General features: G+C 44.8%; 1 protein-coding gene across 3 annotated transcripts in view; it reads left to right on the top strand.

The window, feature by feature from the left end:
- Window positions 1-25231, top strand: part of F13A1 (coagulation factor XIII A chain) — a 147066-nt gene that overhangs the window by 118124 nt on the left and 3711 nt on the right. For all 3 annotated transcript variants that reach the window (XM_053249232.1, XM_053249231.1, XM_053249234.1), the window contains 4 exons: window positions 370-523; window positions 2055-2336; window positions 10285-10445; window positions 18254-18390. In XM_053249232.1, the coding sequence (XP_053105207.1) occupies window positions 370-523; window positions 2055-2336; window positions 10285-10445; window positions 18254-18390 (734 nt within the window). The remainder of the gene's footprint in view (window positions 1-369; window positions 524-2054; window positions 2337-10284; window positions 10446-18253; window positions 18391-25231) is intronic.

The raw sequence follows: 25231 nt of genomic DNA, 5'->3' as shown, positions 1-25231 counted from the left end.
TTCCCCAGCTTCTGATAGCTGAGGCATTCTGAAAATGAATGAAAATGAGCATCACACTACACTTTTGCTCACGAAAAGTTTTCACCTGAAAAGCTGAGAGCAAGGGAAAGACTCTTTGCTTTGCAAGAGGAAGACGTATCACCACCAGATGAGTCCACTTCCCCATTTCTGCTTCCTGATTGGAAGGAGAGAAGCTGGAGCTCCTGCAAAGAACCAAGGGCAACCTCCTTTCATGTAATCCTGCAGTGTCTCTGCATCAGGAGTGATTGTATGATCATCCTGGCATCTCCAGTTAGGGCTAGAAAAGACCTCCATCTGAAACTTGTGGAGCCAGCAATGGCATGATGTTTTTCTTTTCTATTTCTCTAGGTTAACAGTGATGTCATATACTCAAAATCAATGAAAGATGGAACTAAGGAGATCCAAGGAATTGATACAACCTGTATTGGGAAATTAATTGTGACCAAAGAAGTTGGTGAGAATAAAATGAAGGACATTACTGAACAGTACAAATTCCAAGAAGGTAATTTCATGACAAAACCCAGTAACAAATACATAGAGCTCCATTTTATCTTAGTTTTACACATTCATAAAGAACCACCCCTCATTGTTCATTTCGGTGCTTCAGTACTAAACCATCTCTAGGCTAATAAAATTATGCATGGTGTGGGAAAATTGCATACAGAGAACTCTCTCTCTTTCTCTCTGTCATAATACTAGAACTTAAGAGTCATCCAATGAAACCAGCAGGGGATTTAGGACAAAAAGAAGTGCTTCTTCATACAGTGCATAATGGATCTATTTGTGCCAGAAGATGTGGGGTTGGTCAGATGGTTTTAAAAGGGGATTAGACAAGCTCAAGGATGACAAGTCTAGCAGTGGCTAAGAATGATAGCTATATTGGAACCTTCAAGTTCAGGGGCAGATTGTCAATGAATATCAGTTTCTGAACAGCAACAGTGGGAAAGAGCTATTGCCTTCCTGACCTGCTTGTGGGCTTTCCAGAGGTTTCTAGTGGGTCTCTGTAGGAAGTAGAATATGGCTTCTGATGGACCTTTAGACTGATCCAGCAGGCCGCTTCTTATGTGTGGGGTCTTGCCTTTCTCTCCCCTGTAGGGATATGCACAAAACTGACAAAGCTGGTTTGGTTCAAATCTGAATTCAGTGCAGTCTAGTTCTGTGCACCAATGAACTGCACCCGGTTCGAGTTTGAACCGAGCCAGTTGGACAGGGCTCAGAGATATACTGGTAAAGGGGGATCCAGTGAGGATTCCCCTTTATCAGTGCATGGGAGGACAGGCGCGCTCTCCTAAAGGTAGATGGGGCAGGAGGGGAGTAAGAAATTACCTTAAAAGAACTCCCCTCACTGGCCTCCCCCTGAGTAGACAGGGCCAGTTTGGGTCTGTTTCTGGCCTGGTTTGGGCCTCGGCACAGGTGTGGAGGTCACTAAAATGCCCTCCACACAGGCACAGAGGCCATTTGTGTGACTTATGATCATTAGTCTCTCAATCCGAGTAAACAAAGACACTTTGGAGATGGGTCTGTAACTCAATGGTAAAGCATGCAGAGGTCCCCAGGTCCAATCCCTGGAATCTCCAGGAGCTTTCCCAGACAGCAGGCTTTACCACAGGTTTACTGCAAGTTCGAAGTTGCCCCCGCAAAACAATACAAAAAGTGGATTTTCCCCCCTCCCGATATAAATTGGGCTGCACTCTAATGTGTAATTAAAAACCCAAATTGTGTGTGAAGTGCTCCCCGATAGCTCGCAGGGACTTTGGGGTCAATTTGGCCGATATGTGAATGCACACCTCCATTCCAGAGGAGATGTTGGCTAGAAGCTGGGTGTGAAAAACTTCCAGGTAGGGCTGGGAAGGACTTCTGCCTGAAACCTTGGAGTGCCACTGCCAATCAGTGTCGACAAGAGATGGATCAGTGGCCTGGCTCAGTAAAAGTCAGCTTCCTACGTTCCTATGCACAGACTGAGGCATAAAACAGTTATACCAGCACAGCGATCTGCAATATTTTAAAAAACTATTTTTAAATTTGCTTTTCAGGCACAGAGGAAGAAAGACTGGCCCTTGATACAGCCCTGATGTATGGTGTCAAAAAACCTGCTACCCAGGATACAGTGTCCAGGGCAGAAGTTGAAATGGACTTCCTAGTTGAAGACTCAACATTTGGCAGTGATCTCAAGGTCAACATTACTTTCCAAAACAAGACCCAAAGCCGCTACACAGCAACCTCTTATCTTTCCGGCAACATCGTGTTTTATACAGGAGTCCCAAAGACGGAATTCAAGAACCACAGTTTTGATGTGACACTGGAACCCATGAAATGTAAGGCAAGAAAACATTTCACGTATCAAAATGTATAGTCCACCCCTTCTTGAAGGTTCAGGGTGGATATGGAAACAATTAGGATACAAAATATGCTATTTATGTGTGTATTAATTGTGAACATTTTTACTTACGTGATGCTTCAGGCAACAAGGCTTCCAGAGTGGCTTACACAGCCTATTTCAGGGATTCTCAGCGTTGGGTCCCCAGATGTTATTGGGCTTCAACTCCCATAATCCCCAACCAAAGGCCCCTGGGGCTGGGGATTATGGGAGTTGAAGTCCAATAACATCTGGGGGCCCAACGTTGAGAATCCTTGGCCTATTTGAAGATAGGGATTCTGCCAACATTAGGAGCATAGGATGCTGCCTTATGCTGAGTCAGACAGTTAGCCCGTCTAGCTCAGTATTGTCTACACTGATGGGCAGTGGCTCTCCACTGTTTCAGACAGGAGTCTTCAGCCCTACCTGGAGATGCCTGGGACTGAACCTGGGACCTTCTGCATTCAAAGCAGATGCTCTACCACTGAGCTATGGCCTCCTCCCCTAAGTAGAATATCTTAGCGCAGCCAGTTCTCACATGTAGTCATGAGTTGGTGTCGACTCCTGGCGACCACAGAGCCCTGTGGTTGTCTTTGGTAGAGTACAGGAGGGGTTTACCATTGCCATCTCCCATGCAGTATGAGATGATGACTTTCAGCACCTTCCTATATCGCTGCTGCCTGATATAGATGTTTCCCATAGTCTGGGAAACATACCAGCGGGGATTCAAACAGCAACCTCGGGATTGCTATTCAAGTCATTTCCCCGCTGCACCATTAGGTGGTCAGAAGTTATTCTTCTGGAAATGCAGGCAAAGGCACGGGGTCTGTTGGGAACTATCATCTTTTTCAGGGGCCACAGACATTGCAGTGCCCCCTGAAAAGACTACAGTTCCTAACAGTGCTCCCCATGCCTTTCCCTGGATTTCTGAAGGAAGTTCTAACTTGAAAAAACACACAAAATCCTTTTTAAACAGGAAACAAGCTGCCACCACTTCTCCATTGCTGCCAGGAGTTAAGGTAAGGTAGAAAATGCCTTTACTGCCGTGTCTTGCCCTCCCAGTAAGTAAAGGGTCAAGGGATATTTTTGAACCTTATGGTGGCTCAATAACCATCTGATTTTTAAGCTGCTGGAGGAAAAGGACAGTTTTATCTGAAGTGTGAAATACCTTTTTTTAAAAAAATTACTACCCAAATCTATATACCTCTTCATAGCAGTGCATTCAGAGAATACAGTAAACATACAAATCTCAGTGAATTATTAATTCTGAACTATTTAAGAACTTTAAGCCACAAGGGAATGCCATTTAAATTTTAATCAAATTTGACATAAGTAGGATGGTTTCAATATTTTTATTTGACTTGCACAGTGGGAGGCTTGTCATGAACTTCAGCCTGTTGTTGTTTACCCCACCAATTAATCAAGGACCACTTTTTAATCTGTGGTTAAATCATGCTTTGATGGATTGCTCCAATCAATCAATGAAAGCTTTTCAACTCTGATTGTGACACTTCCAAAAGATGCTTGTATGGGTAAAACACACATGAAACATCATTCCCTGCTGATCTTAGAAAATAGGACAGGACATAGAGAGGTGATGCCTTAGGTATGTTGGGGCTGAATCTCTTCAAGGTTTTCTAAGGTGGATTGTTTGCTTTGCCCTGGGTCACACTGCATCTGGTGTGTTTTTAATGCAGCAACATCCAGGCATGCATTTAGGGAGGTTATGTCCTCTCCTGATGATGTTGACGTGGAGAAGTAGATTTGGGTGTCATCAGTACACTAATAGCACCCTGCACCAAATCTCCTGATGATCTCTCCAGCGGTTTCATATAGATGTTAAACAACATTGGAGACAATACGGAGCCCTGAGGGACACCATACAAAAGTTCAGATTTTGAAGAACAACAGTCTCCAAGGGACACCATTGGGAACCTACCCAAGAGGTAGGAGTGGAACCACTGCAAAGCAGTGCCTCCCACCCCCAACACTCTCAGATGCTCCAGAAGGATACTATGGTTGATAGTATCGAAAGCTGCCGAGAGGTCCAAAAGGACCAACAGAGTCACACTTCCTCTGTCATTTTCCAGTTGAAGATAATCCATCAGGCCAACCAAGGCAGTCTCCACCCCATAGCCCTCCTGAAAGCCAGTTTGAAATGGGTCTAGATAATCAGTTTCCTACAAGACTCTAAGACTTGGTCTCCAGACCAAGCCTGGGAGACCACCACCCTCTCAATTACCTTTCCCAGCTACGGAAGGTTGGAAACAGGCCTGTAGTATCTAAACTCTGACGGAACCAAGGTAGGCTTCTTCAGAAGCAGTCTAATAATTGCCTCCTTAAGACAAGGAGGCATCCTGCCTTCCCTCAGAGATGCATTTATCATCTCTACCAGGCCTTCTACAACAACCCCCCTGCCAGATAGTATAAGGCATGTCGGGCAAGGGTGAAGAGAACTGGTGGTAGGTTGCACCGTTCCAATCAGCTCGTCCTCCTGAGGAGGAGTCACAGACTGGGACTGATCCAACTTAACCACACGATAGGAGTCGCTGGACACCTCCACATCAGACACTGAAGTAATTGTGCAGATGGAATCTAAGTCGGCCCAAATACAAGAGATTTTTGTCCATAAAGAATTCATTAAACACATCACAGTGGGTAATCAATGGTTCCAGATTCTGATTCAAGGGAGGAGGGGCACATACTAGCCCTTTCACAACCCTAAACAACTCTGCCGGACGTGAACTTGTGGATGCAATATGGGCAGAAAAGAATCACTTCTTTGCCACACATATTGCCTGAGCATAGATCTTCAAATGCGCTCTATGTTGTCATCTGTTGGGTTAGAGTCGAGTCTTTCTCCACTTGCGCTCCAGTCATCTACCTTGCCGCTTCAGTCCCCGTGGTTCTTCTGTATACCAAGGGGCCAATTTTGAAGCAGGTCGGAGAGGACGCTTAGGAGCAATCATGTCTACTGCCCTAGTGAGTTTGCTGTTCCAGCTCTCCACCAGGGCATCAACAGGATTGCTGGCAGAGCCAACACTAAATCCATCCAAGGCGTCTTTGGTTTCAGTCCTATTGAAACCAATAACCTTCTCAGGTGTACAATCCTAATAGGTCCATCACCCCTGCGAAGGTGGTAAATGACTGTGAGTCAGGGGTGTAGCAAGGTTGGGTGCTACAGAGTGGGCCCAGAGACAAGATTTTAAATTCCCCCCACCCCTCCAATCACTGAAGCTCAGCTCATGAAGTAAAGAAATCTTAAATGAGGCTGAATAGTGGAAACAAAAAGCAGAGTAAAATTTATATAGTGCTGCAATAGAACATCATCCTAAATTATTTTTTTAAAGGTTTTGTAAATTATGGACAATGCAAGTCATTTAATGGTACTAGAGAAAGACATGCTGTTCTGGTAGCTCCAGGTCTTAACACTCACATCAGTTTTGGAGGATGAATACAACTGAAGGAGGCCCGGGTGGGTGCGTGCGGTGTCTGGGGGAGTCAGTCATGTGACTTACCTCTGGGGGGGGGGCAGACAACTATCTCACCTTACCCTATTATAGTTACGCCCCTACTGTGAGTCCAACCTTAATCAGATGGTGGTCCATCCATGACAATGGGGGAATCACAGAAGTCCCCACCCACAGAACACCACCCTGATCAGAGTGAATCTGATCACAGGGTTTCTGGTGCTTCTGCCACTACCCACATAGATGGTGACTTTTTTCAGTCCTAAGCAAGAAAAATGTTGCTGCATTACCTTAAGTAAACTCCCCACCCTTGAAAATTTGCAAAACTTTTGTGAGTTCTTTCCTCAAAAGTGAATATCTCAAACTCACCAAAATTCCACCAAAGTGCTGGGATCAAATAAGTTTGACCCAGCACGGGTTCAGGCTCATATGCCTGGATGTGTTTCGTGTCTTTGAGTGTATATACTTCAGGCACCTGAACACATTTCAGAATGTGTGGGTTTAGTGATGCAGCAAAACCTGCACGTGAATCTGAGAGATGATAGACTGTGGCAGTACGATCAGGAATTGTCAGAGGCATTCTTTCAAAGCTGAGTTGTTGAAAGAAAAGAACAAAATACGTTTGCAAACAGAGATTTAGCACGCAATTCTCCAAATCATGATTAAAGAGATGGTGTAGGCTGAAAACAACTTTGAGGATTTGAATACTTCAAGTGGCTTCAAAGGGACTATCAATACCAGTCAGGTATATTTAGCTTTTGAAAGGGTAGTAAGCAGCTCTCTGAGGGGCATCATTTAGGGAGAGAAGGGGAGAGCTGTCAACCTCCCCGCCCCCTTGCCACATTTCAGATCACAAGGGATTATTTCTCAGGATTCTCACCAGCCCACTGATTCTCTAATTCTCACCAGCCCACCGATTGTACACGTTAACTAACTATGTTTATAAATGGCTCATGTCCCGTGAGAGACGCATGCCAAAGATCAAAATCTCTTGTCTGAAAGGGTAACTGTTTGACCTGTGTTGACTCCATCTTGGCCAATAGGCACCAGCAACTCTGCAGCTACAACCAAGAGGGGCGAGGGGGATGGAGGATTGACCAAGAAGGGTGAGGGGGTGGTGGTGGAAGCAATGGGATGGAGGAGGAGGAGGAGCAGGAGTGTGGCTCAGGTGAGGGTGGAGAGATCTCTGAGGTGAGGGGGGCTGTGGCAGGGGGTGAGGGGAGCAACCAAGTACTAGCGCGCAGAAGCTCTGCGTGGGTTAAGTTAGTGTCTATGATTATTGTAAGTTATAAAAGCGTTACCTCAATAACTGTTCTGAAAATACACAGGTATGTTAAAAATTTAATCTTTAATAACATATATTCTGTGAACCCATCTAAAATCTTGTCCCACCCTCACTGTAATTGATTTGTCTCCCCTCCTACTAAAATATGAAATGGCACCCCTGTGCTCCATGGGTTGGGTCTTCTGGTTTCCCCATGTGTAAGTAAAACTGGCAGTTGAGTAATAATACACCCCTGCAAAAGTAGAATTCTCCTTTCTCCTATCCCCTCCTTCAGTGATTAAATGTAAAGCTCAGCCCTTCATGCTTGCATTGAGGGCTGAGCTTTAAGTCTGATCTCTGAGTCCCATTGGTTTCAATGAAAATTCCATCCACATTTCAATCCAATTCTAATGAAAGCCCTATGCAGATAACATAGATCCTCTGAGCAGAGGCAAGGGGGACAACGATAATACCAAACAGCCCTATTCTTGTGGATTACAAATTCCACCTTTGGATCCACATGGCACCTGCTCATTGGACATCATCTTTGAACAGGAGCCATGTGCATGGAGCCCCAGATCAGAGGGGATTTGAGTGCATTGGGACTACATGCAATGAGCACCAGCACTACATCCTTTCCTCCCTGTTTGAGTGTCATGTCCAATATGCAGGCGTCAGATGGATCCAGGGCTTGAGTGAACATGCTCACAGTACAGGTGTGATGTCATCTTCAGGCTGTTTGTTTTCTACTCAGAAAAAAAATTGCATCAATTTGAATGGAATGTATTTCTAGGTATGCTTAGGAAGACGGCAACCTTAATCTGAAACGTTTCTCTCACACACTCTTCTTAAAACTGTAGAATAAGATTCACTTGTTCAAATAGATAATTTCCTGTTGGAGGGTGGGTGTAGACATGCCAATTCCTAAATTTGATCTGAGGTTAAGACTTGGGGCATATTGTGTAATTCCTTTGCAGCAGAGGGACAGCATCAAACAGCTTCTGGCAGGCCTTGGAAATCTGGGTCAGATGGCTGCATGGGAATAGTTATAAGAACGAAAGGCAGGGCTCCATTTTGATGTGGATGGAACAAAAGAAGGAAACACAGTGGATGTTTCTCACATTGAAGCCTTGGTGTGAAGGGTTAGATTTGTTGTTACATCTGGAAATTCCCATTCAAGACAAGAGGTCAGAAGCACAGATTTGTTCTCTGTGGGTACTGCCCAGTTCTGGCTTCCTCTTTCCTCTGAAGGTCTGCCAAAACCAAGCAGAGCATTTTCTTAACAAGCTCCTCTTATTCTAGTGACTTTGCTGGGACTGAGGGCACTTCAGTGTCTTAAATGGGATTGTAATATGAATTCAAGGATGTGTGTTCTTTCTCAGCCAAAAGTATTCAACATCTTAATTAAGAAAAAAGTGTCCAGCTTACAATTCTCTTTGAATTTCACTTTTTTGAAATTTTGGCATCATTTTAAGAGTATACATTACATTTGATCTGAATTCCATATTCTATCCTTCTCTAATGCTCACCATATCACTAACAGCACCAGAGAAACCCGCAGTCTATGGCATGTATGCTCTGAAAGGGTAGTAGGTTGCTTCAGCAGGAGCGCCATTGCTAAGGTCCTTCACATTGGCATCTTCTGCATTGCTAGCTCAGTGGAACAGACAACCGAGAGTGCAGCAGGGTGGAAATGAAATCCTTTAGTGCCAAAAGTTATTACTAGAGTATGCATCTGAGACCACAGGTCTCAGATGCCCTTCTGAGGTTGCATTAGGATGTTGGCTTTTTCCAGGTGAATGATGAAACTACACAATATCAGGATTTATTATAAAATGGATTTTCCCCAATATATGTGTTCTTTCTCAGCCCAAAGTACACAACATCTTAATTCAGGCGGGGGGAGTGTTTTGATTAAAATAAATGTCCTCCAGAGAGCCGTTTTTCATGTATCAGTACACTTACCTATGTGGAATAGAATTTGGTTGGGTTGTGTGTTTTTTTAACAGCCATGCAACACTTGAATAACTCTATTTACTCTGGAATAAATAGAGTTCTCCAAGTGTTGTATGGCTGTTAAAAAACATACAACCCAACCAAATTCTATTCCATATAATAGGTAAGTGTACTGATACATGAAAAACTGCTCTCTATACCTGGGGATCTCGAATGCCATACATCACCCTCAAATCATACATTCAATCAGGAAAAGAGGAATGATTCCACTCATTGCTGACCCACACAGACCAGCATAGAAGATTGGCTTGGTACATAAGAAGCTGCCTTATACCAAGTCAGACTACTGGTCCATCTAGCTCAGTATTGTATACCCTCACTGGCAATGGCCCTCTAAGACTTCAAGCAGGGCTCTTTCCCAGCTCTACCTGGAGATGCCAGGGTGCAACCTGGGACCTTCTTCATGCAAAGCAGATGCTCTACCACTGAGCTACAGCCCCATCCCGTGTCACATCTGGAGGGAAGGGGTGGGAATGGTGACTTAAAACCTGATTAGAGAATTAGAAATGCCTTTTTACTGAAATGCTTTCTGTTAGGGGACTGCCTTCCTGTTCCTATTGCTCCTGGCAGCTACATAGGAAAGCATGTTTGGTCACACAGATGAAAGTGACCAAAATTGTCTTAAATATACCCAGGCTCAGCCCACCTAATGCCGCAGCAGGGAAGTCACTTGCCAAGGGAGCAAGAAGTTGGTGGTTCAAATCCCCACTGGTATGTTTCCCAGACTATGGAAAACACCTATATCAGGCAGCAGCAGCGATATAGGAAAATGCTGAAAGGCATCATCTCATATTGCATGGGAGATGACAATGGTAAACCTCTCCTGTATTCTACCCAAGAAAACCACATGGCTCTGTGGTTGCCAGGAGTTGACACCGACTTGACGGCATAACTTTGCTTTGCTTTCCTACAGCATCACTAGTGGGTAGGCGTGTGAGAGAATCACAGTTAGGGAAAAGGGGGAATACAGCTGCAGCTCAGCAACGGGATGTTTCCTTGTGCCTTGGAAAGCATTGGTGCTCTCCGTGAGCAACATCTTTATTGCCTCTGATGGCCTATGGGTAATACAGTATCAGCAGGACTGGAAGTAATAACTGGCAACTCTATTGCTTTCAGGCTTCAGTTGTGTTTCTCTGTTTGTTTGTTCCTCCTGTCAGCTCAAACTGTCGAGGTGCTAATCAAGTCGAGCGAGTACATAAGCCAGTTGCTGGAACAAGCCTTCCTGCATTTCTTCGTCACAGCCCGTGTTACAGAAACACAAAAGATCTTGGCCAGGCAGAAGAGTGTCACGCTGAAAATCCCTTCACTGCTCCTTAAGGTCAGTTTCGGGGACTGTACAAGCAAGGAGACCAAGTACAACTACTCTGGCTCTGGATCTGTTGTGCTTCTCCATCTGGCTATTGGCTAAGTGAGCTGTACTTGGGTCATGCCTTGGCTGTACTAATATATGCCAGTTTGCATGTGAACAGATGAAATGGGACGGGTGGGGGCGATGGTTGTTCAGACGTCATTCCTCCAAAACGCCTAAATGCGAGGAAAGATTGTATGTTTTCTTGTCAACTTACATTAGATAAAAACCACAACAAAGAGTCTTGGGCAGTTTCAGGCTCACATATTTATTGTAGCATAAGCTTGAGTTACAGTCCACTTCATCAAACAGAATAATAATTAATAATATAGCACCATCTATGTGCATGGCACTTTATGAAAAATTAGAAGACAGATTCCTTTCCCGAGTGTTATCCTCAGTTGGCATATAATTGCTATATAAATGCTTAATATTATTATGTCGGTCTTGTACGTCAGTTACCATCTTAAGTGGCACAGCAGGGAAATGCTTGACTAACAAGCAGAAGGTTGCTGGTTCAAATCCCTGCTGATATGTTTCCCAGACTATGGGAAACACCTATATTGGGCAGCAGTGATATAGGAAGATGCTGAAAGGCATCATCTCATACTGTGCGGGAGGAGGCAATGGTAAACCCCTCTTGTATTCTACCAAAAAAACCCACAGGGCTCTGTGGGTGCCAGGAGTTGAAATTGATTCGACGGCACACTTTACTACTTCAGTGGAGCGCTTTCTCGATTAGCCGCTCAACAACAGCACAATAATTCCGTTCAGGCAAATCACATTCAAAACGTAAATAGCAAAGCACCCAGCAGAGGGAGCAGTCTCACGAAAACTAACAACCCGAAAAAACCAGAAACTTTTTAATGCTGGACATACAACGTTATAGCACTATATCGCAGCAATTAAATTTGAAACAAGGCATTGGAAATATTAACGGCACCCTGCTGTCAGCATAGGGACTGCAGTGTCACAACACAGGAAATGTGGAAGCACACTTCAGAGATACGCCGTGACCACATTGCAGGGTCTAATCTGGAAAGCGGCCAGCTTTCAAACTGCATTCTGTGGCACTCATAGGTTTCTCAGAAGCTTTTCAGGGGTTCTTCAATGAGAAGATAAGTAATGGCAGACAAGCCTCTTGAAAGACATAACCAAACCCCACCTGTATTTAGAGCTGCAGATCAATGTTTAGTTTGTCCTGAGAATGCAGCCTGAAATGCATCAAATATGATTTTAAATACCACCACCACCACCACCTTCATCACCATCACCCCACTTTTTAACAAAACAAAACAAAACAAAAGTTCTCAAAGCAGTTTGCATAGAAAAAGAATAAAAATAAGAAGATGGTCCCCCTGTCCCAGTTTTGGACTGGAAAATAAACACTAGGCAGAGACAGCAACAGCTAGTGGGGGGATGCTGTGCTGGGTCTGAACAGGGCCAGTTGCTCTCCCCTTGCTAAATATAAAGAAAATCACCACTTTGAAAAGTGTCTCTTTGCCCAGTTAGCAGGGGAAATGTCATTTGGCCCTGGGTGGGGTTTGTTTGTTTGTTTGTTTGTTTGTTTGTTTGTTTGTTTGTTGTTGTTAAATCACAACTGCAGGGGCCCTGACCTGATCAGGACTGCAGTGTGCAGGGAGAGTGGGTATTTAACCCTTTCCTCCTGTGCTGTGGTCCTGATGAAAATTATTTCCCAAAATATGCTCTTTGCCCTGGGAAGGAAGCTTCCATTGGTGCCAATGGAAGGCCTCAGTCTGGCTAAAGACTGAAGCAGGGGCAAATGGTTAAATCTCTTTCTCCCTATGCTGTAGTCCTAACCTGGATTCCCCACCCCTGCCTACAGCTTCTACTTAGACCACCACCACAACACCACCACCATTAAGGGCCAAATGGCATGTTGAGCTTCTGTCTAGTTTGACTCTGAGTTTACATGGGGTGGCGCAGAGAGGCCCAACATGGCTGGCTGGTGCCCATGTGAAATGTCCTGGAATCCCCTGCACAGTACAGGGATGTTGTGGCAAGACATGACAAAGGGGAGAGACCCCTTCAGAATAGAATGGTTAGAAAATGCTGCCCTGTGTGAATAAGGGCCAGCTCACACATTACAAGTTTGGGATATATATATTTGAGAGCCAAACTAGGCACAGAGGGCCCAAAGGTCATTTCTGTGGACACGTTTGCAACATGGCCTTCTCCTCATAATTACTTGTCTATTTTGAAAAGCTGACAAGTAGATTCAAAACATTGAAAAGTGTCCTTTAGCTTCTTTTAGTTCCCTTCCCTTATGGTTTTGGCTGCTTGCTTTGTATCTATAGCTAGACATGGCAGTGTAGCATGTATGTGTATCAATTAACCATGAGTGACAATTGCCCTTTCAAGTCTGTTCCTTGTCTCTGGGCTCTAGTGTCAGTTATTCTATGAAGCGATCCTCATGATTGCTCCAGGAGGCTGTGGGGAGGGAGCCCGAAAGCGCTTACCTCCCCACAGACAATCGCTGTCTCCGCCTTTCCTGGGCAGTTACTGGCTCCCTCACGATTACCGGCTCTGTCACGGAGTTGGTTGGAGCGGCCGGGATCAGGGGCCGTCTGGCCCCCCTGGAAGTCCCAGAATGTCCCATGTGAAACAATGTGGCAATAAATTCACAGAACTTGAAAGTTTGAAGAAAATGGCTCCCTCTTCTCAAACACCAAGTTTATTTTGCAATGTCTCCACCAACACCAGCCTTTGTATATCTAATTAGTGAGGACAAATGTTTATCAGCAGTGTCCTCAAATAATATTATGTCTTTTCCGGGCATTCCACAGAGGAAGCCAATAAGTCAAATAAACTTTGCTTCAAGCTCATATCTTCAATAACCACATTTTAAAAATGTATAATCCTTTCAATTCTCTGCCAAAGCTGAACAGTAGACACAGACTCCCTGGGTTAAACTCCTAAATTGCTTCGGCCTAGCCTTCTTCAAAGAAGAAGGAATATTAAACATGCAAGGGACAGACCCCAGAGTCACTCTTTCTGCAGACAGTAAACATTTTATGTGTCCTGATTGAAAGGGACAAAAAGTTGAGAGTGTGCCCAGTTTTTCTTTTGTACAATTCTTGAAAGTTTAAAGGTTTTATTTCTATTTATTCATGTATTTTTAATTTTTTTAAAAAGTCAGCTTTCCTAAGCTGTATTCATAGAATGATAGCAGTTCTGCTTTCACAGCATTATTTGTTTAGGAGTAAGCAGCCAATGACCATCATACCCTGCCTGCAAGTGGCTGCCAGTTGACCCACCACTATTTGTCTTGTGTCTCTACCCCACACTTCATTGCTCTCTGGAGGAGAATCTGCTTGAAACCTACAAACTGCACTGCCCCATGTGTTTCTGCTTGCTCATTTCAACACCCAGAATAGGCCAAGTGTCAATTCTGGAGCTTTCTACCATTGTCAGCTATATATTGAGGTTGTTCTCATGACTGGGCGGGCGGGCGGCGGAGAAGGCTGCTTAAACTTACCTTCCCCACAGATGATTGTGGAGTCCTTGAAGGTCACCGGCTTCCCAAGGCAGCATGGAGGTTTGGCGTCCGGGATGTGTTGGAAATCCCACAATGCACTGTGTGAGTGAGCGGTGCATTGTGGGCATCCCCACAGTTATGGGTGGGTGCCCATCACACCGCTGGCTAAAAGCAGCCAGCACTGCACACATTCAGGGAAACGTGGTTAAGGGAGCGCTTGCTCCCTTAACCCCGTTTAGGAGGCAGGGTTTGCCACCAAGCTCCCTAGGCGGGTTTGCCACCAAAGTACCACCGGGAGCTGGCCAGCTCCTACGGGTTCCCAGAAGCGGCCAAGTCTGGGCTTAGCTGCCCTAGCCTGCTCTTGGCTGCTTGTGAGAACAGCCTCATTATCTTTATCTTCACCACAACTCTGTAAGTTAGGTTAGACTGAGAAATGGCCCATCCAGTGAGCTTCATGGCTGAGTAGGGATTTGAACCAAGGTCTCTCCAAGCCAGGCCAACCCAACATGCCCACTACACTGGCAGTGCCCCCCTTTGCTCTGCCTAGGTGCTTGCTAATGTGCTCATGTTGGGAAGGTGACCGACAGGGACATCAGGGCTGTACTGAGTGTGAGCACCATGCCCGCGCTCAACTGGAACAGTATCTCTGCAGGTAGCTAGCCATTCACACACAGCATGTGATGCACTCTCTTGTTTGCTAGCCTAGGCTGGTGTATGGCTATAAAGTATGACAAGAAAACTTAAGAATGTTTTCTTTAACCATAAGTTTTAGGGCATTGTGGTTTGTTATTATTTAGAAAAAAGAAGAAATCTGACATGCCTCAGTGTTGTCAGAAAGAGTATTGGAGTTTGTGGGAAGGAAAATAAATATGAAAACAACATTTCTGGGTTGCCTTCCTGCTTTAAGCATAGCTTAATCCAAAGCCAGAACATTCTATGCACTTACTAGTCAAATTCTGTTCTCATTGGCATGGGTATAATTCCAGAATAATGCTTTTGCCTTCCATGGAGCAACTTGCTTTCTCTATTCAACTAAGAGAAGAATTTGATCCCTCTTTTTAAAAAAGACCTGGGAGAAAAAAATAAAGATTTAATATAATTCATAAAATCCTAACAAGCACAGGCTGAATTGGTTGATTCTCATGTGTTAAGATAAATGTGACATACCACAGATGTCGCCATGCATTATGCATTATGTAGCACGGTGGGGTTTTTCTTTCCTTTCCTTTTATTTTTTAAGTGCTAATTCTTTATGTCCTTACCAGACAAAAGACTCTGTCAATCTCAGGAGGCTTTACTAGGGTGAGCAATAAGGACATCATCCAGAACCTGATGAAGTCCAACAGCACTCTTCTCCCCTGCTATACAATAGGCATTTTATGAAGGCCACAGTGAACTTTACCTTTGATTTTAGTGGGCCCAGTATGAGGGCAGAAAATTGCTTGCACCTAAGAGTGATTTTTTAAAAGGCTGCTATAATCAAAATGTTACCAGCTATTGCTCTAGTCCAGCAAGAGTGATCTTCATCCTAAAGTAGGTTTCCATGCACACACTTTTGAGGCGCAGGTGAGCATCTGGAGGAGCAACCCCATCTGTCTCACAATCCTCATCTGCACCAAATGAGCCAGCTGGATATGGATACACCGTAGACTGAGTTCACAGTTCAAAGTTGTTTCTGGTTCTAGTAGACACCACATTTCAAGAAGGACATTAATGAACTGGATCCAGTTCAGGAGAGGACAACAAAGACAGTGGCAGCTGGTGCAGGCGCTTCTGGGGGTGCAGCAGGAGGAACCTCTAACTGTAAATTAGTGGGTGCTTACCTCTCCTCCCGCCCACACCTGAAATTTGTTTGGAGCAGCGGCACGGCATCCAGCATGCACTGCGGTGGCTGATCGGCTCTGCCACTCAGCTGGCCTCTGCACATGTGTAGAGTTCATTTGTTGGCCATGCAAATGGCCTCTGCCAGCCAAGTGGTGGAGCCGATCCTCCACCCCAGTGGGTGCTGGGCGGCACGCCACTGCTCTGAACAGCTTTCAGGTGTGGCAGAAGGAGAGGTAAGCACCTACTAGTTTATGGCTGAAGATGCCTCTTGCCGCCACCCTGGCAGCACCCGCACCAGCTGCTGCTTAACAAAGATGGCGAGGGGTCCAGAAACCAAGTCCTATGAGGAACTGTTAGGGGGACTAAGTATGTTGAGAAGCCTAAGGAGAGAGATGATAGCTGTCTTCAAGTATCTGCGCGGCTGTCACACCGAGAACAGAGCAGACTTGTTCTCATTTGCTCCTGAGGGCAAGACTACAACCAGTGGTTTGATATTACAAACAGGCAGATTCAGGCCAGATGTTAGGAGGAATTTCTTAACTGTGAGAGCTGTTTGACAAGGGGATGGTCTTTCTTATGCCGTGGTGAGCTCTCCTTTGTTGGAGTTTTTCAGATAGAGGCTGGACAGTCATCTGTCAAGGAACTGGAATTCCTTGACCACTGGAATTGGCTGTAGTAGTTCACTGCACTGAGCAAGGAACTGCTTTCCCCCCTGAGCAATCTGGAGCTACAGGCATAGCCTCTTTCAGGACCCACTAATTAAGTACCTGTAAAGAGGGAGAGACAGACATCAACCTAGCATCAGTCCAGGTGCAAAAAAACAAAAACTACCTTCTTTCCTTTTCTCCTTCCTTCCCTCCCAGCAATTTCTGGCAGGTGCCCAAATTAAGTACCTGAAAAGAGGGAGGGGCAAACACCAATTCTGCAGTGGCCCAGGTGCAAAAAATCTGCCTTCCACTTTTCAGAGTCTGTTTCCTTGAAATGAGAGACAACAATGGTTGCCCTCCCTCGTGACTGCTGTTTGCATTAAGGAAAACATGCCAACCCAAATGATGGCTGATATGATGTGCAAGTCTAATGGGGGCAGAAGAGATCAGCACTACCCCTGCTGTGGACAAGGAAGCCACAGCACTGCTGTTTCTGACCAGCGGCGTAGCACAAGCAGCATCCTCACAGTTTCTTCATTGTGGCAAATGGGAGGGACCACAGAGCCAGAGCTTGTTCAGCCACAGGTCAGAAATAGACAACCCCCGCAGCAGAGGCGGCAGTGGCTTCAGTCCCCACATCATGTCAGCCGACGTGTTTAGTGTCTCATCTGGCTTGACCGTTATAGTGCCTTTGTAATATCTGCTTATTTTAAAATACACAAGACGAGCATATTGTAAGCAAACTCCTCAAACGCAAGAAGAACTACTGCTAAACTTGCGTCAGGTTGTCAAAGAGCAACAGCCTGGATTCATTTAGCCTCTCTCCCCATAACCTCCAGAAGGGTAGCTTTCCTGTGTAGTCAGAAAACTCCTGTGTCTGACTCTGGTGTTGTGGCTGGACTAGGACTGAAGAGACCTGAGTTCAAATCCCTGTTCAGCCATGAAACTCACTGGGTGACTTTGGGTCAGCCACTTATCTCTCAGCCTAACCAACCATGTACACTGCTCTGGGCTCCTTGGAGGAAGAACAGGGTATAAATGTAGTAAGAAATGAAATGGAACTTGAATTAAATTATAGGTTAAAAGAAACTTCCTAAATTAGGACTCTGGCAGCTGGTGAGGCGGTTTTCTGGAGACTATCAGGGCCCACCGCTGAGCACATGGGGGAAGGGGACCTAATGCGTTTACTGGAAGGTCTTGTAAGGCAGTGGAGGAGGCATGGAGACCATTGAGCGAGCAGCAGTGCCCCGTGTGTCCATGCTGGGTGCTGTTGGCCATTTAGTATCCATCTACACATTACTGAGTTAAGAGCAACCATACCTTTCTACTGTCTTGTGATCCCCCTTGCTAAGGGTGCCAGGTGCCCCACCCCAACTCCTCAGCAGCAGATGTTGGTAGCCTCCAGAGAACCACCACATGATCCACTGATGATGAGAGATGAGCAACTTGCTCGCCACAGACAACCAAATACATCATGAACCAGAACTCTCATGTTAAATAATTAATATGTATTTTTATTCATGAATATTTAATTAATGTTCTTGGAATTATTAGTTGCATATGCTTGGGGAGCAGATGTCAGGGAAGAGCCTTAGTCTCTCTACAGACCAATTGCATCTTTGCAGGAAATTTGCCTTGCATTGGAAAACTCAGGCTGGTCAGTATGAGTACCTTAAAAAAAAAAAAGCAATTCAGTGTGCATATTCTCTACAACTGAAGCACTCTCAAATGGGAATTGGTCCATATCCAGAGAGATTTTCTGGATACAATATGTAGTTATCTGATTTTGATCTGCCTTCCTTCTGCAGGTTCCTGGAGAAAAGGTAATTAGTAAGGAGATGAGCGTGATTGTGGAATTCACCAACCCGCTGAAACAGGCCCTGACAAATGTCGTCTTGCGGCTTGATGGTCCTGGTTTGCTGACTCCGACTTCAAAGATGTACAGGTAAGCCTCATATCTGCATTGCAGCATTGGCTTTCCACTCTGGGTATTCACAGCAAAATGAATAGTTCTGCTGATATTTTGCATGGTGAGATTCATTGTTGCACCCTCTTGATGACATGAAGTCATCTAAATAATACTCTTTAAAATGTTTCCTTTCTGGTAAAGCATCAGAGATAGTTACACATAAGATACTGAAGTGGGTGCACTGATTCTAAAGTAATATGGTACTGATGTGATGTAGGTAGCGCTAAGAGTGTCAGTTCAGCCATTAAGTAAGCAAGATCTTATTTAATCAACCAGGTAAGTTAGATCTCTCATACTGCTCCCATCTGCAGCATGGGGTCAGTGATATTGACATAGGAACATAGGAAGCTGCCATATATTGAGTCAGACCATTGGTCCATCTAGCTCAGTATTGTCTACCCAGACTGGCAGCGGCTTCTCCAAGGTTTCAGGCAGGAATCTCTCTCAGCCCTATCTTGGAGATGCCAGAGAGGGAACTTGGAACCTTCTGCTCTTCCCAGAGCGGCTCCATCCCCTAAGGGGGATATCTTACAGTGCTCACACTTCTCATCTCCCTTTCATATGCAACCAGGGCAGACTCTGCTTAGCTGAGAGGACAAGTCGTGCTTCCTACCACAAGTCCAGCTCTCCTCCCTAACATACCTTACAGGGTTCATGTAAGGCTTACTAATAATATATGTATGTTGGGATATCCCCAGTAGGGGGAGGGGAACTCCAGATGAGCAGGGTCTGTTCCGAGGTGGGCCCCTCCGGTTCTGCCCAGCTTTGTCCGGCTGTGCAAGGGAGTGTGGCACCAAGGCAGCCACCTGCGTCGGCTCTGAGTGGCCCCTGCAGAAAGTGACCGAGATGCCAGGGTGAAATGGCACAATCTTGCAAGACTTGGGGGTTCGCTCGCAATATCTCACTCCAAGGTCTCAGCTGGTGCCAAGATTTCATGAGAGTTGCCCCGATTGTCAGGGATTATATAAAGGAGAGATGGTTGATTATGAGGGGCCAGTCTAGGAGGAGGGCTTCTACTGGCAAGAGCCCTGTGATCCCTACTGAGCACTGGAGAGCAGAGCTGGGAAAGGCTGGTGAGCAGGACAAGCCTGGCAGTAGCACTTCACTCCCAGCTAACAAAGGACTCTGAGGCCAGCACAACCTCTCTTCTCCCTGCAAAGCGGGTAATCGAACCTTCTCCCACCCCCGTGACAATGTAAAGTGTTTTGAACCCAAGATGATGTGTCACTTTGATTATTTTCTCTATTAATTACTTCATGAATGAGTCTTGTTTTTCACTTAGCAACTGAGGCCTTGCCCAGAATTTGGGTATCAAGAGATTATCTTTTTACCACATACTTTAGTGCAGATGCGCTCCTGATACGTGGTCACATTCTCCACATGGCTGAATGATACAGACACCTTCATTCACCGGGTAATCTCATCGTCTGTATGGGTTCTTTCACTCCATACCAGTGATTGCCATGTAATCAAGGGCTAAACTGCACATTGTGTTCAACATGTATTTTTGGATCTCTGTGTTCATTTCTTAAATTTTAAATACCAGTTGCAGAGGGACAATGTTTGTCAGATCTAAGTCATGAGGGGAAAGGATCCTCAAGCTCAGTTTTGACTGAGCCTCCCCATGGCTGCTATGGACAATTTAAAAAATAATAATGCGGGCATATGTTGAACATAACATGTCTTATGACCCTACATGGACAAATATGCCCATTGTGTGACTTGGGCCTGTGTGTTAAATTTAATAATAATAAAAATTAATAATAACAACACAATATAAGTGGAAAATCAGACATCACCAAGACCTGGCAATGGCTTAAGAATGGCAACTTGAAGAAAGAAACAGAGGGTTTAATACTGGCTGCACAAGAACACTAAGAACAATGAGAACAATGAGGCACTAAGAACAAATGCAATAAGAGCAAAAGTCGAAAAATCCACAACAAACAGCAAGTGCCGCCTTTGTAAAGAAGCAGATGAAACAGTGGACCACCTAATCAGCTGTTGTAAAGAGATCGCACAGACTGACTACAAACAAAGGCATGACAAGGTAGCAGGGATGATACACTGGAACATCTGCAAAAAATACAAGCTACCTGTAGCCAAATATTGGTGGGACCATAAAATTGAAAAAGTTGAAGAAAATGAAGATGTAAAAATATTATGGGACTTCCGACTACAAACAGACAAACATCTGCCACACAATACACCAGATATAACTGTAGTGGAGAAGAAAGAAAAACAAGTCAAAATAATCGACATAGCAATACCAGTGGATAGCAGAATAGAAGAAAAAGAAATAGAAAAAATCACCAGATACAAAGATCTACAAACTGAAATTGAAAGGCTGTGGCAGAAGAAGACCAAAATAATCCCAGTAGTAACTGGCGCCTTAGGTGCAATTCTAAAACAACTTGAAGAGCACCTCAACACCATAGGGGCCACAGAAATCACCATCAGCCAGTTACAAAAAGCAACAGAACTGGGAACAGCCTATATTCTGCTACGATATCTATAATAATAACAGCAACAACATTGATAATAAAATTCCGCCATCCCAGGTCCTTGGGAAGGACTCGATGTCTGGATAAAACAAACCAGTCAATAACAGCTGTCTAACTGTGTGAAATAATAATAATAATAAATTGCACGAACAGGGGGTCTATCCAAACTGTTACAGTGAAACCATGATCTCCCACACCAAACACCACAGTTGCTGTTTGCTCCAGAGCAAAGTTTCCACTGGCACAGTAGCGAAGGACCCCCGATTTGGACTGAGAATACAACAGGGGCAAATGTTAAAGCGCACTGCCAATGGCAGTCCCAATCCAGACTGGGTTGCTGTGAGGCTCTTTTATATTTTAAAAACCAACTTACAGGCCCCCAGTCATATAGGGTTGCCATATCCAAGCTCTTCAAATCCTGGCACCCTAATTCTCATGCTATGCTAATTATGCAAATCATCACATGGCATGCAAATTCCAGCACCTTAATTTGCATGTTATGCAAATTAGCACTCAAATAATATGCAGGTTATGCAATTTAACTGATGTTCTGTCCAGTTGATTTGTATTTGTATTTGTATTGTGATTTACATCAAAATCACGCTATCCTCTTAACTGCCCTATAGAGATCCTCTGCTGACAAAAACCAAAGGCAACATTCCTCAGGGGGTTATTTATTGTGTGAACCTCCCCCAGCCAGCCTCCTGTGCTTCATCTGTAGTTCTCTAAGTCTTTCTCTAACCTTCTCTAAGGTTGAACAGAATAATGACCTCATGCTTTGCTCCTTAACTCTGCTTCTACAAGGGCTAGAGTTTAGCTTAGCTTAGTTTTTTTTTTTTTTTTTTTAATGAAAGCTGGGAATCCGGGCAAGCTAATGGGCTAAGCAGGCGCTGGGGAACATGCTTATAATCGGTCTGTGACTGTAATAAAGGAATTGATTGCTTAAAATCTGGTAAATACCCAGAATTCTGTGGAAGATGGCAATCTTACAGACAAAGAACAGCCTTGTTGTCTAGTTTGGCCCCCAGATGCTACCTTTTTAAACAAAAACAAAAAAACAAACCTGAACAGCTGAAATTCTTGGGCCTGCACAATGCGCATAGTGCTGATCATGTTTTTGTTTGGCTCAACAGAGGTGGCAAGTTATACTCAAAGAAAACCGTAGCACATTATTTAGATATTAATCCCATTTGCCTCCATGTATTGAAGATGATAAATGACTAGTCCGTGTTGATGGCTTAGCACATTACTGAGAATCATCCATCACTAGGGTTACTCCAGGCAAATGGAATTAGTTCAGTTTTATTCCATTAGCCAAAAATTAAAATAATTCTCCTTTCCTTTGGGATATACTCTAGGTTTTTTAAAAAAATGATCTCTGGACCAAATCCCACTGAAAGTGTCTCCCCACCCCCCGCCTTGGAAAATGAAATTCCAGGAGACTGCTTTTAAACCACACTTGCCAAATTATTGCTTGCCACCTTGCTGCGATTTAATTGTTTTTAATTATTTAGTCTAAAGTCAATGTTAGAGAGTTTAACATAGTTAGCGATACTCCAGATCAAGGGACCAAACTATATAAGGTACAGGAGATCCGTGAACGGGAGCAGCAGCTGTGGCGAGGCAGGGTATAACTCTTAGGAACATAGGAAACTGCCATACACTGAGTCAGACCATTGGTCTATCTAGCTCAGTATTGTCTTCACAGACTGGCAGCGGCTCCTCCAAGGTTGCAGGCAGGAATCTCTCTCAGCCCTATCTTGGAGATGCCAGGGAGGGAACTTGGAACCTTCTGCTCTTCCCAGAGCGGCTTCATCCCCTGAGGGGAATATCTTACAGCGCTCACACATCAAGTCTCCCATTCAGATGCAACCAGGGCAGACCCTGCTTAGCTATGGGGACAAGTCATGTTTGCTATCACAAGACCAGCTCTTCTCTCCCGGAACTATTTTCCTGATTTAGGTCATTCCAATCTCCAGAGTTGCCCCACAGGGGAAATCATCCAGCTGTATTCTCCTTGTGGGATGAAAAACAATTGGGAGAGATTTGCACTGGGAAAACAACATGAGAGAAAGAGTTAAATACCTCTGCTCCAATGCCACGGTCCTGATCTGAATCACTGACCTGAATCCATCTCCTCTGTGGCTGTTTTTAATTTGAAAAAATCTCAGCCACAGAGGATCTTGTTTGCAGATGGCCATGTCTAGTTTGGCCTTAAGTGATCAAGGCCTCACCAGGTCCAGCATGAAGATCTAGCAGAGCAAGGGAAGCTTATCACAGGAGTGGGTTACTGCTTTTTACATTGTCATTGGTAGCCACTCAAAATGAAGCTGGAATGTCCTTCTCTCTGTCTTTCTTCTCGGTCTTCCTCATCCAAGCAAATCTTTATGGCACAGATGTTACCTATTTTGTTTTTATAAGGGAACTGAAAAAGGAATCAAAAGGATCAAATAAAGGTGTTGCTTTATCTTGCTCTCCACATTAGCTGTTATTGCATGGTGAACTATTTAGGAATGGTACATCAGCACACAGATTTGGCAATCGACACAACCCATCACACATTGGTTTGCTTTCTTGATCTGTGCAGAAAGCTGCTGTACATGAGCAGCTCACTATGGGGTAACAACTACTGTGTGGCCTGATTTAAAGCATTTTCCATAGGGGTGTGCAATTTGGGAATTCGGTGATTTGGTTCAGGACCCGAACCGAATCACCCGTGTTCTGTTTTGTGCCCGAATATGGGCCACCCGAATCACCCTTGATTCGGTTCGGATTCGGATTTAATCCAAATCCAAATCGATTCAGGGGGTAAAAAAGGGGCCCAGGGGCAAAATTTTGGGGTGGGGTGGTAGTGCCCAATGGGTGGAGTCTACCACCCCAATTTCAGGGGAATTGGGCAAAGGGCTGATTTTTGGGGAATTTTTGAAATTTTAGTGACTTTGGGGCAGTTTGGGGGCAAAGCATGGGATCTGGGCAAAAGGAGTGGGGTAGGGTGGTAGTACCTAATGGGTGCAGGCTACCACCCCAATTTCAGGGGGATTGGGCAAAGGGCTGATTTTTGGTGAATTTCTGAAGTTTTCATGTCTTTGGGGCAGATTGGGGCAGAAAGTGGGGACTGGGGCAGAATAGTGGGGTGGGGTGGTAGTGCCTAATGGTTGGAGGCTACCACCCCAATTTCAGGGGGATTGGACAAAGGGCTGATTTTTTGAGAATTTTTGAAGTTTTGGTGTCTTTGGGGCAGATTGGGGGCAGAAAGTGGATCTGCCCCAAAGGAGTGGGGTGGGCTGATAGATAGTGCCTAATGGGTGGAGGCTACCACCCGTCCCCAATTTCAGAGTGATTCGGCAGAGGGGTGAATTTTGGTGAATTCTGAGGTTTGTCTTCATAAGGTGAAGTGTGCTAAATTGATTACTTCCTCATATTCATAGTAATAGAGAGTGTGAAAAAGTGAAAGTGGGGTCATGAGAGTTGTCTAATTGAAAAAAATCTCATTTGCTATGATAGAATGAGAATTCACACCTCAGAAAAAACTTTAATCAATTTAGCACACTTCACCTTATGAAGACAAACCTCAGAATTCACCAAAATTCACCCCTCTGCCCAATCACTCTGAAATTGGGGATGGGTGGTAGCCTCCACCCATTAGGCACTATCTACCAGCCCACCCCACTCCTTTGGGGCAGATCCACTTTCTGCCCCCAATCTGCCCCAAAGACACCAAAACTTCAAATATTCCCAAAAAATCAGGCCTCTGCTCAATCCCCTTGAAATTGGGGTGGTAGCCTCCACCCATTAGGCACTACCACCCCACCCCACTCTTTTGGGGCAGATCCACTTTCTGCCCCCCAAACTGCCCCAAAGTCACTAAAACTTCAAAAATTCTCAAAAAATCAGCCCTTTGTCCAATCCCCCTGAAATTGGGGTGGTAGCCTCCACCCATTAGGCACTACCATCTCACCCCACTATTCTGCCCCATTCCCCACTTTCTGCCCCAATCTGCCCCAAAGACATGAAAACTTCAGAAATTCACCAAAAATCAGCCCTTTGCCCAATCCCCCTGAAATTGGGGTGGTAGCCTGCACCCATTAGGTACTACCACCCCACCCCACTCTTTTTGCCCAGATCCCATGCTATGCCCCCGAACTGCCCCAAAGTCACTAAAATTTCAAAAAATCCCGCCAAATCAACCATGAACCGAATCACCCGAATTTTTTGTGCCCGAAATTCGGGTGATTTGGCTCGGGCCCGAAAAATATCGGGGGACATCGGGGGTGATTCGGTTCAGCCCCGAATCACCCGAAATTGCTCATTTC

Source organism: Hemicordylus capensis, chromosome 4 (genome assembly GCF_027244095.1).
Source record: "Hemicordylus capensis ecotype Gifberg chromosome 4, rHemCap1.1.pri, whole genome shotgun sequence".
Classification (NCBI taxonomy): Eukaryota; Metazoa; Chordata; class Lepidosauria; order Squamata; family Cordylidae; genus Hemicordylus; species Hemicordylus capensis.
The sequence above is the reverse complement of the archived record's forward strand: the minus strand, read 5'-3'. Positions and strand labels throughout refer to the sequence as shown.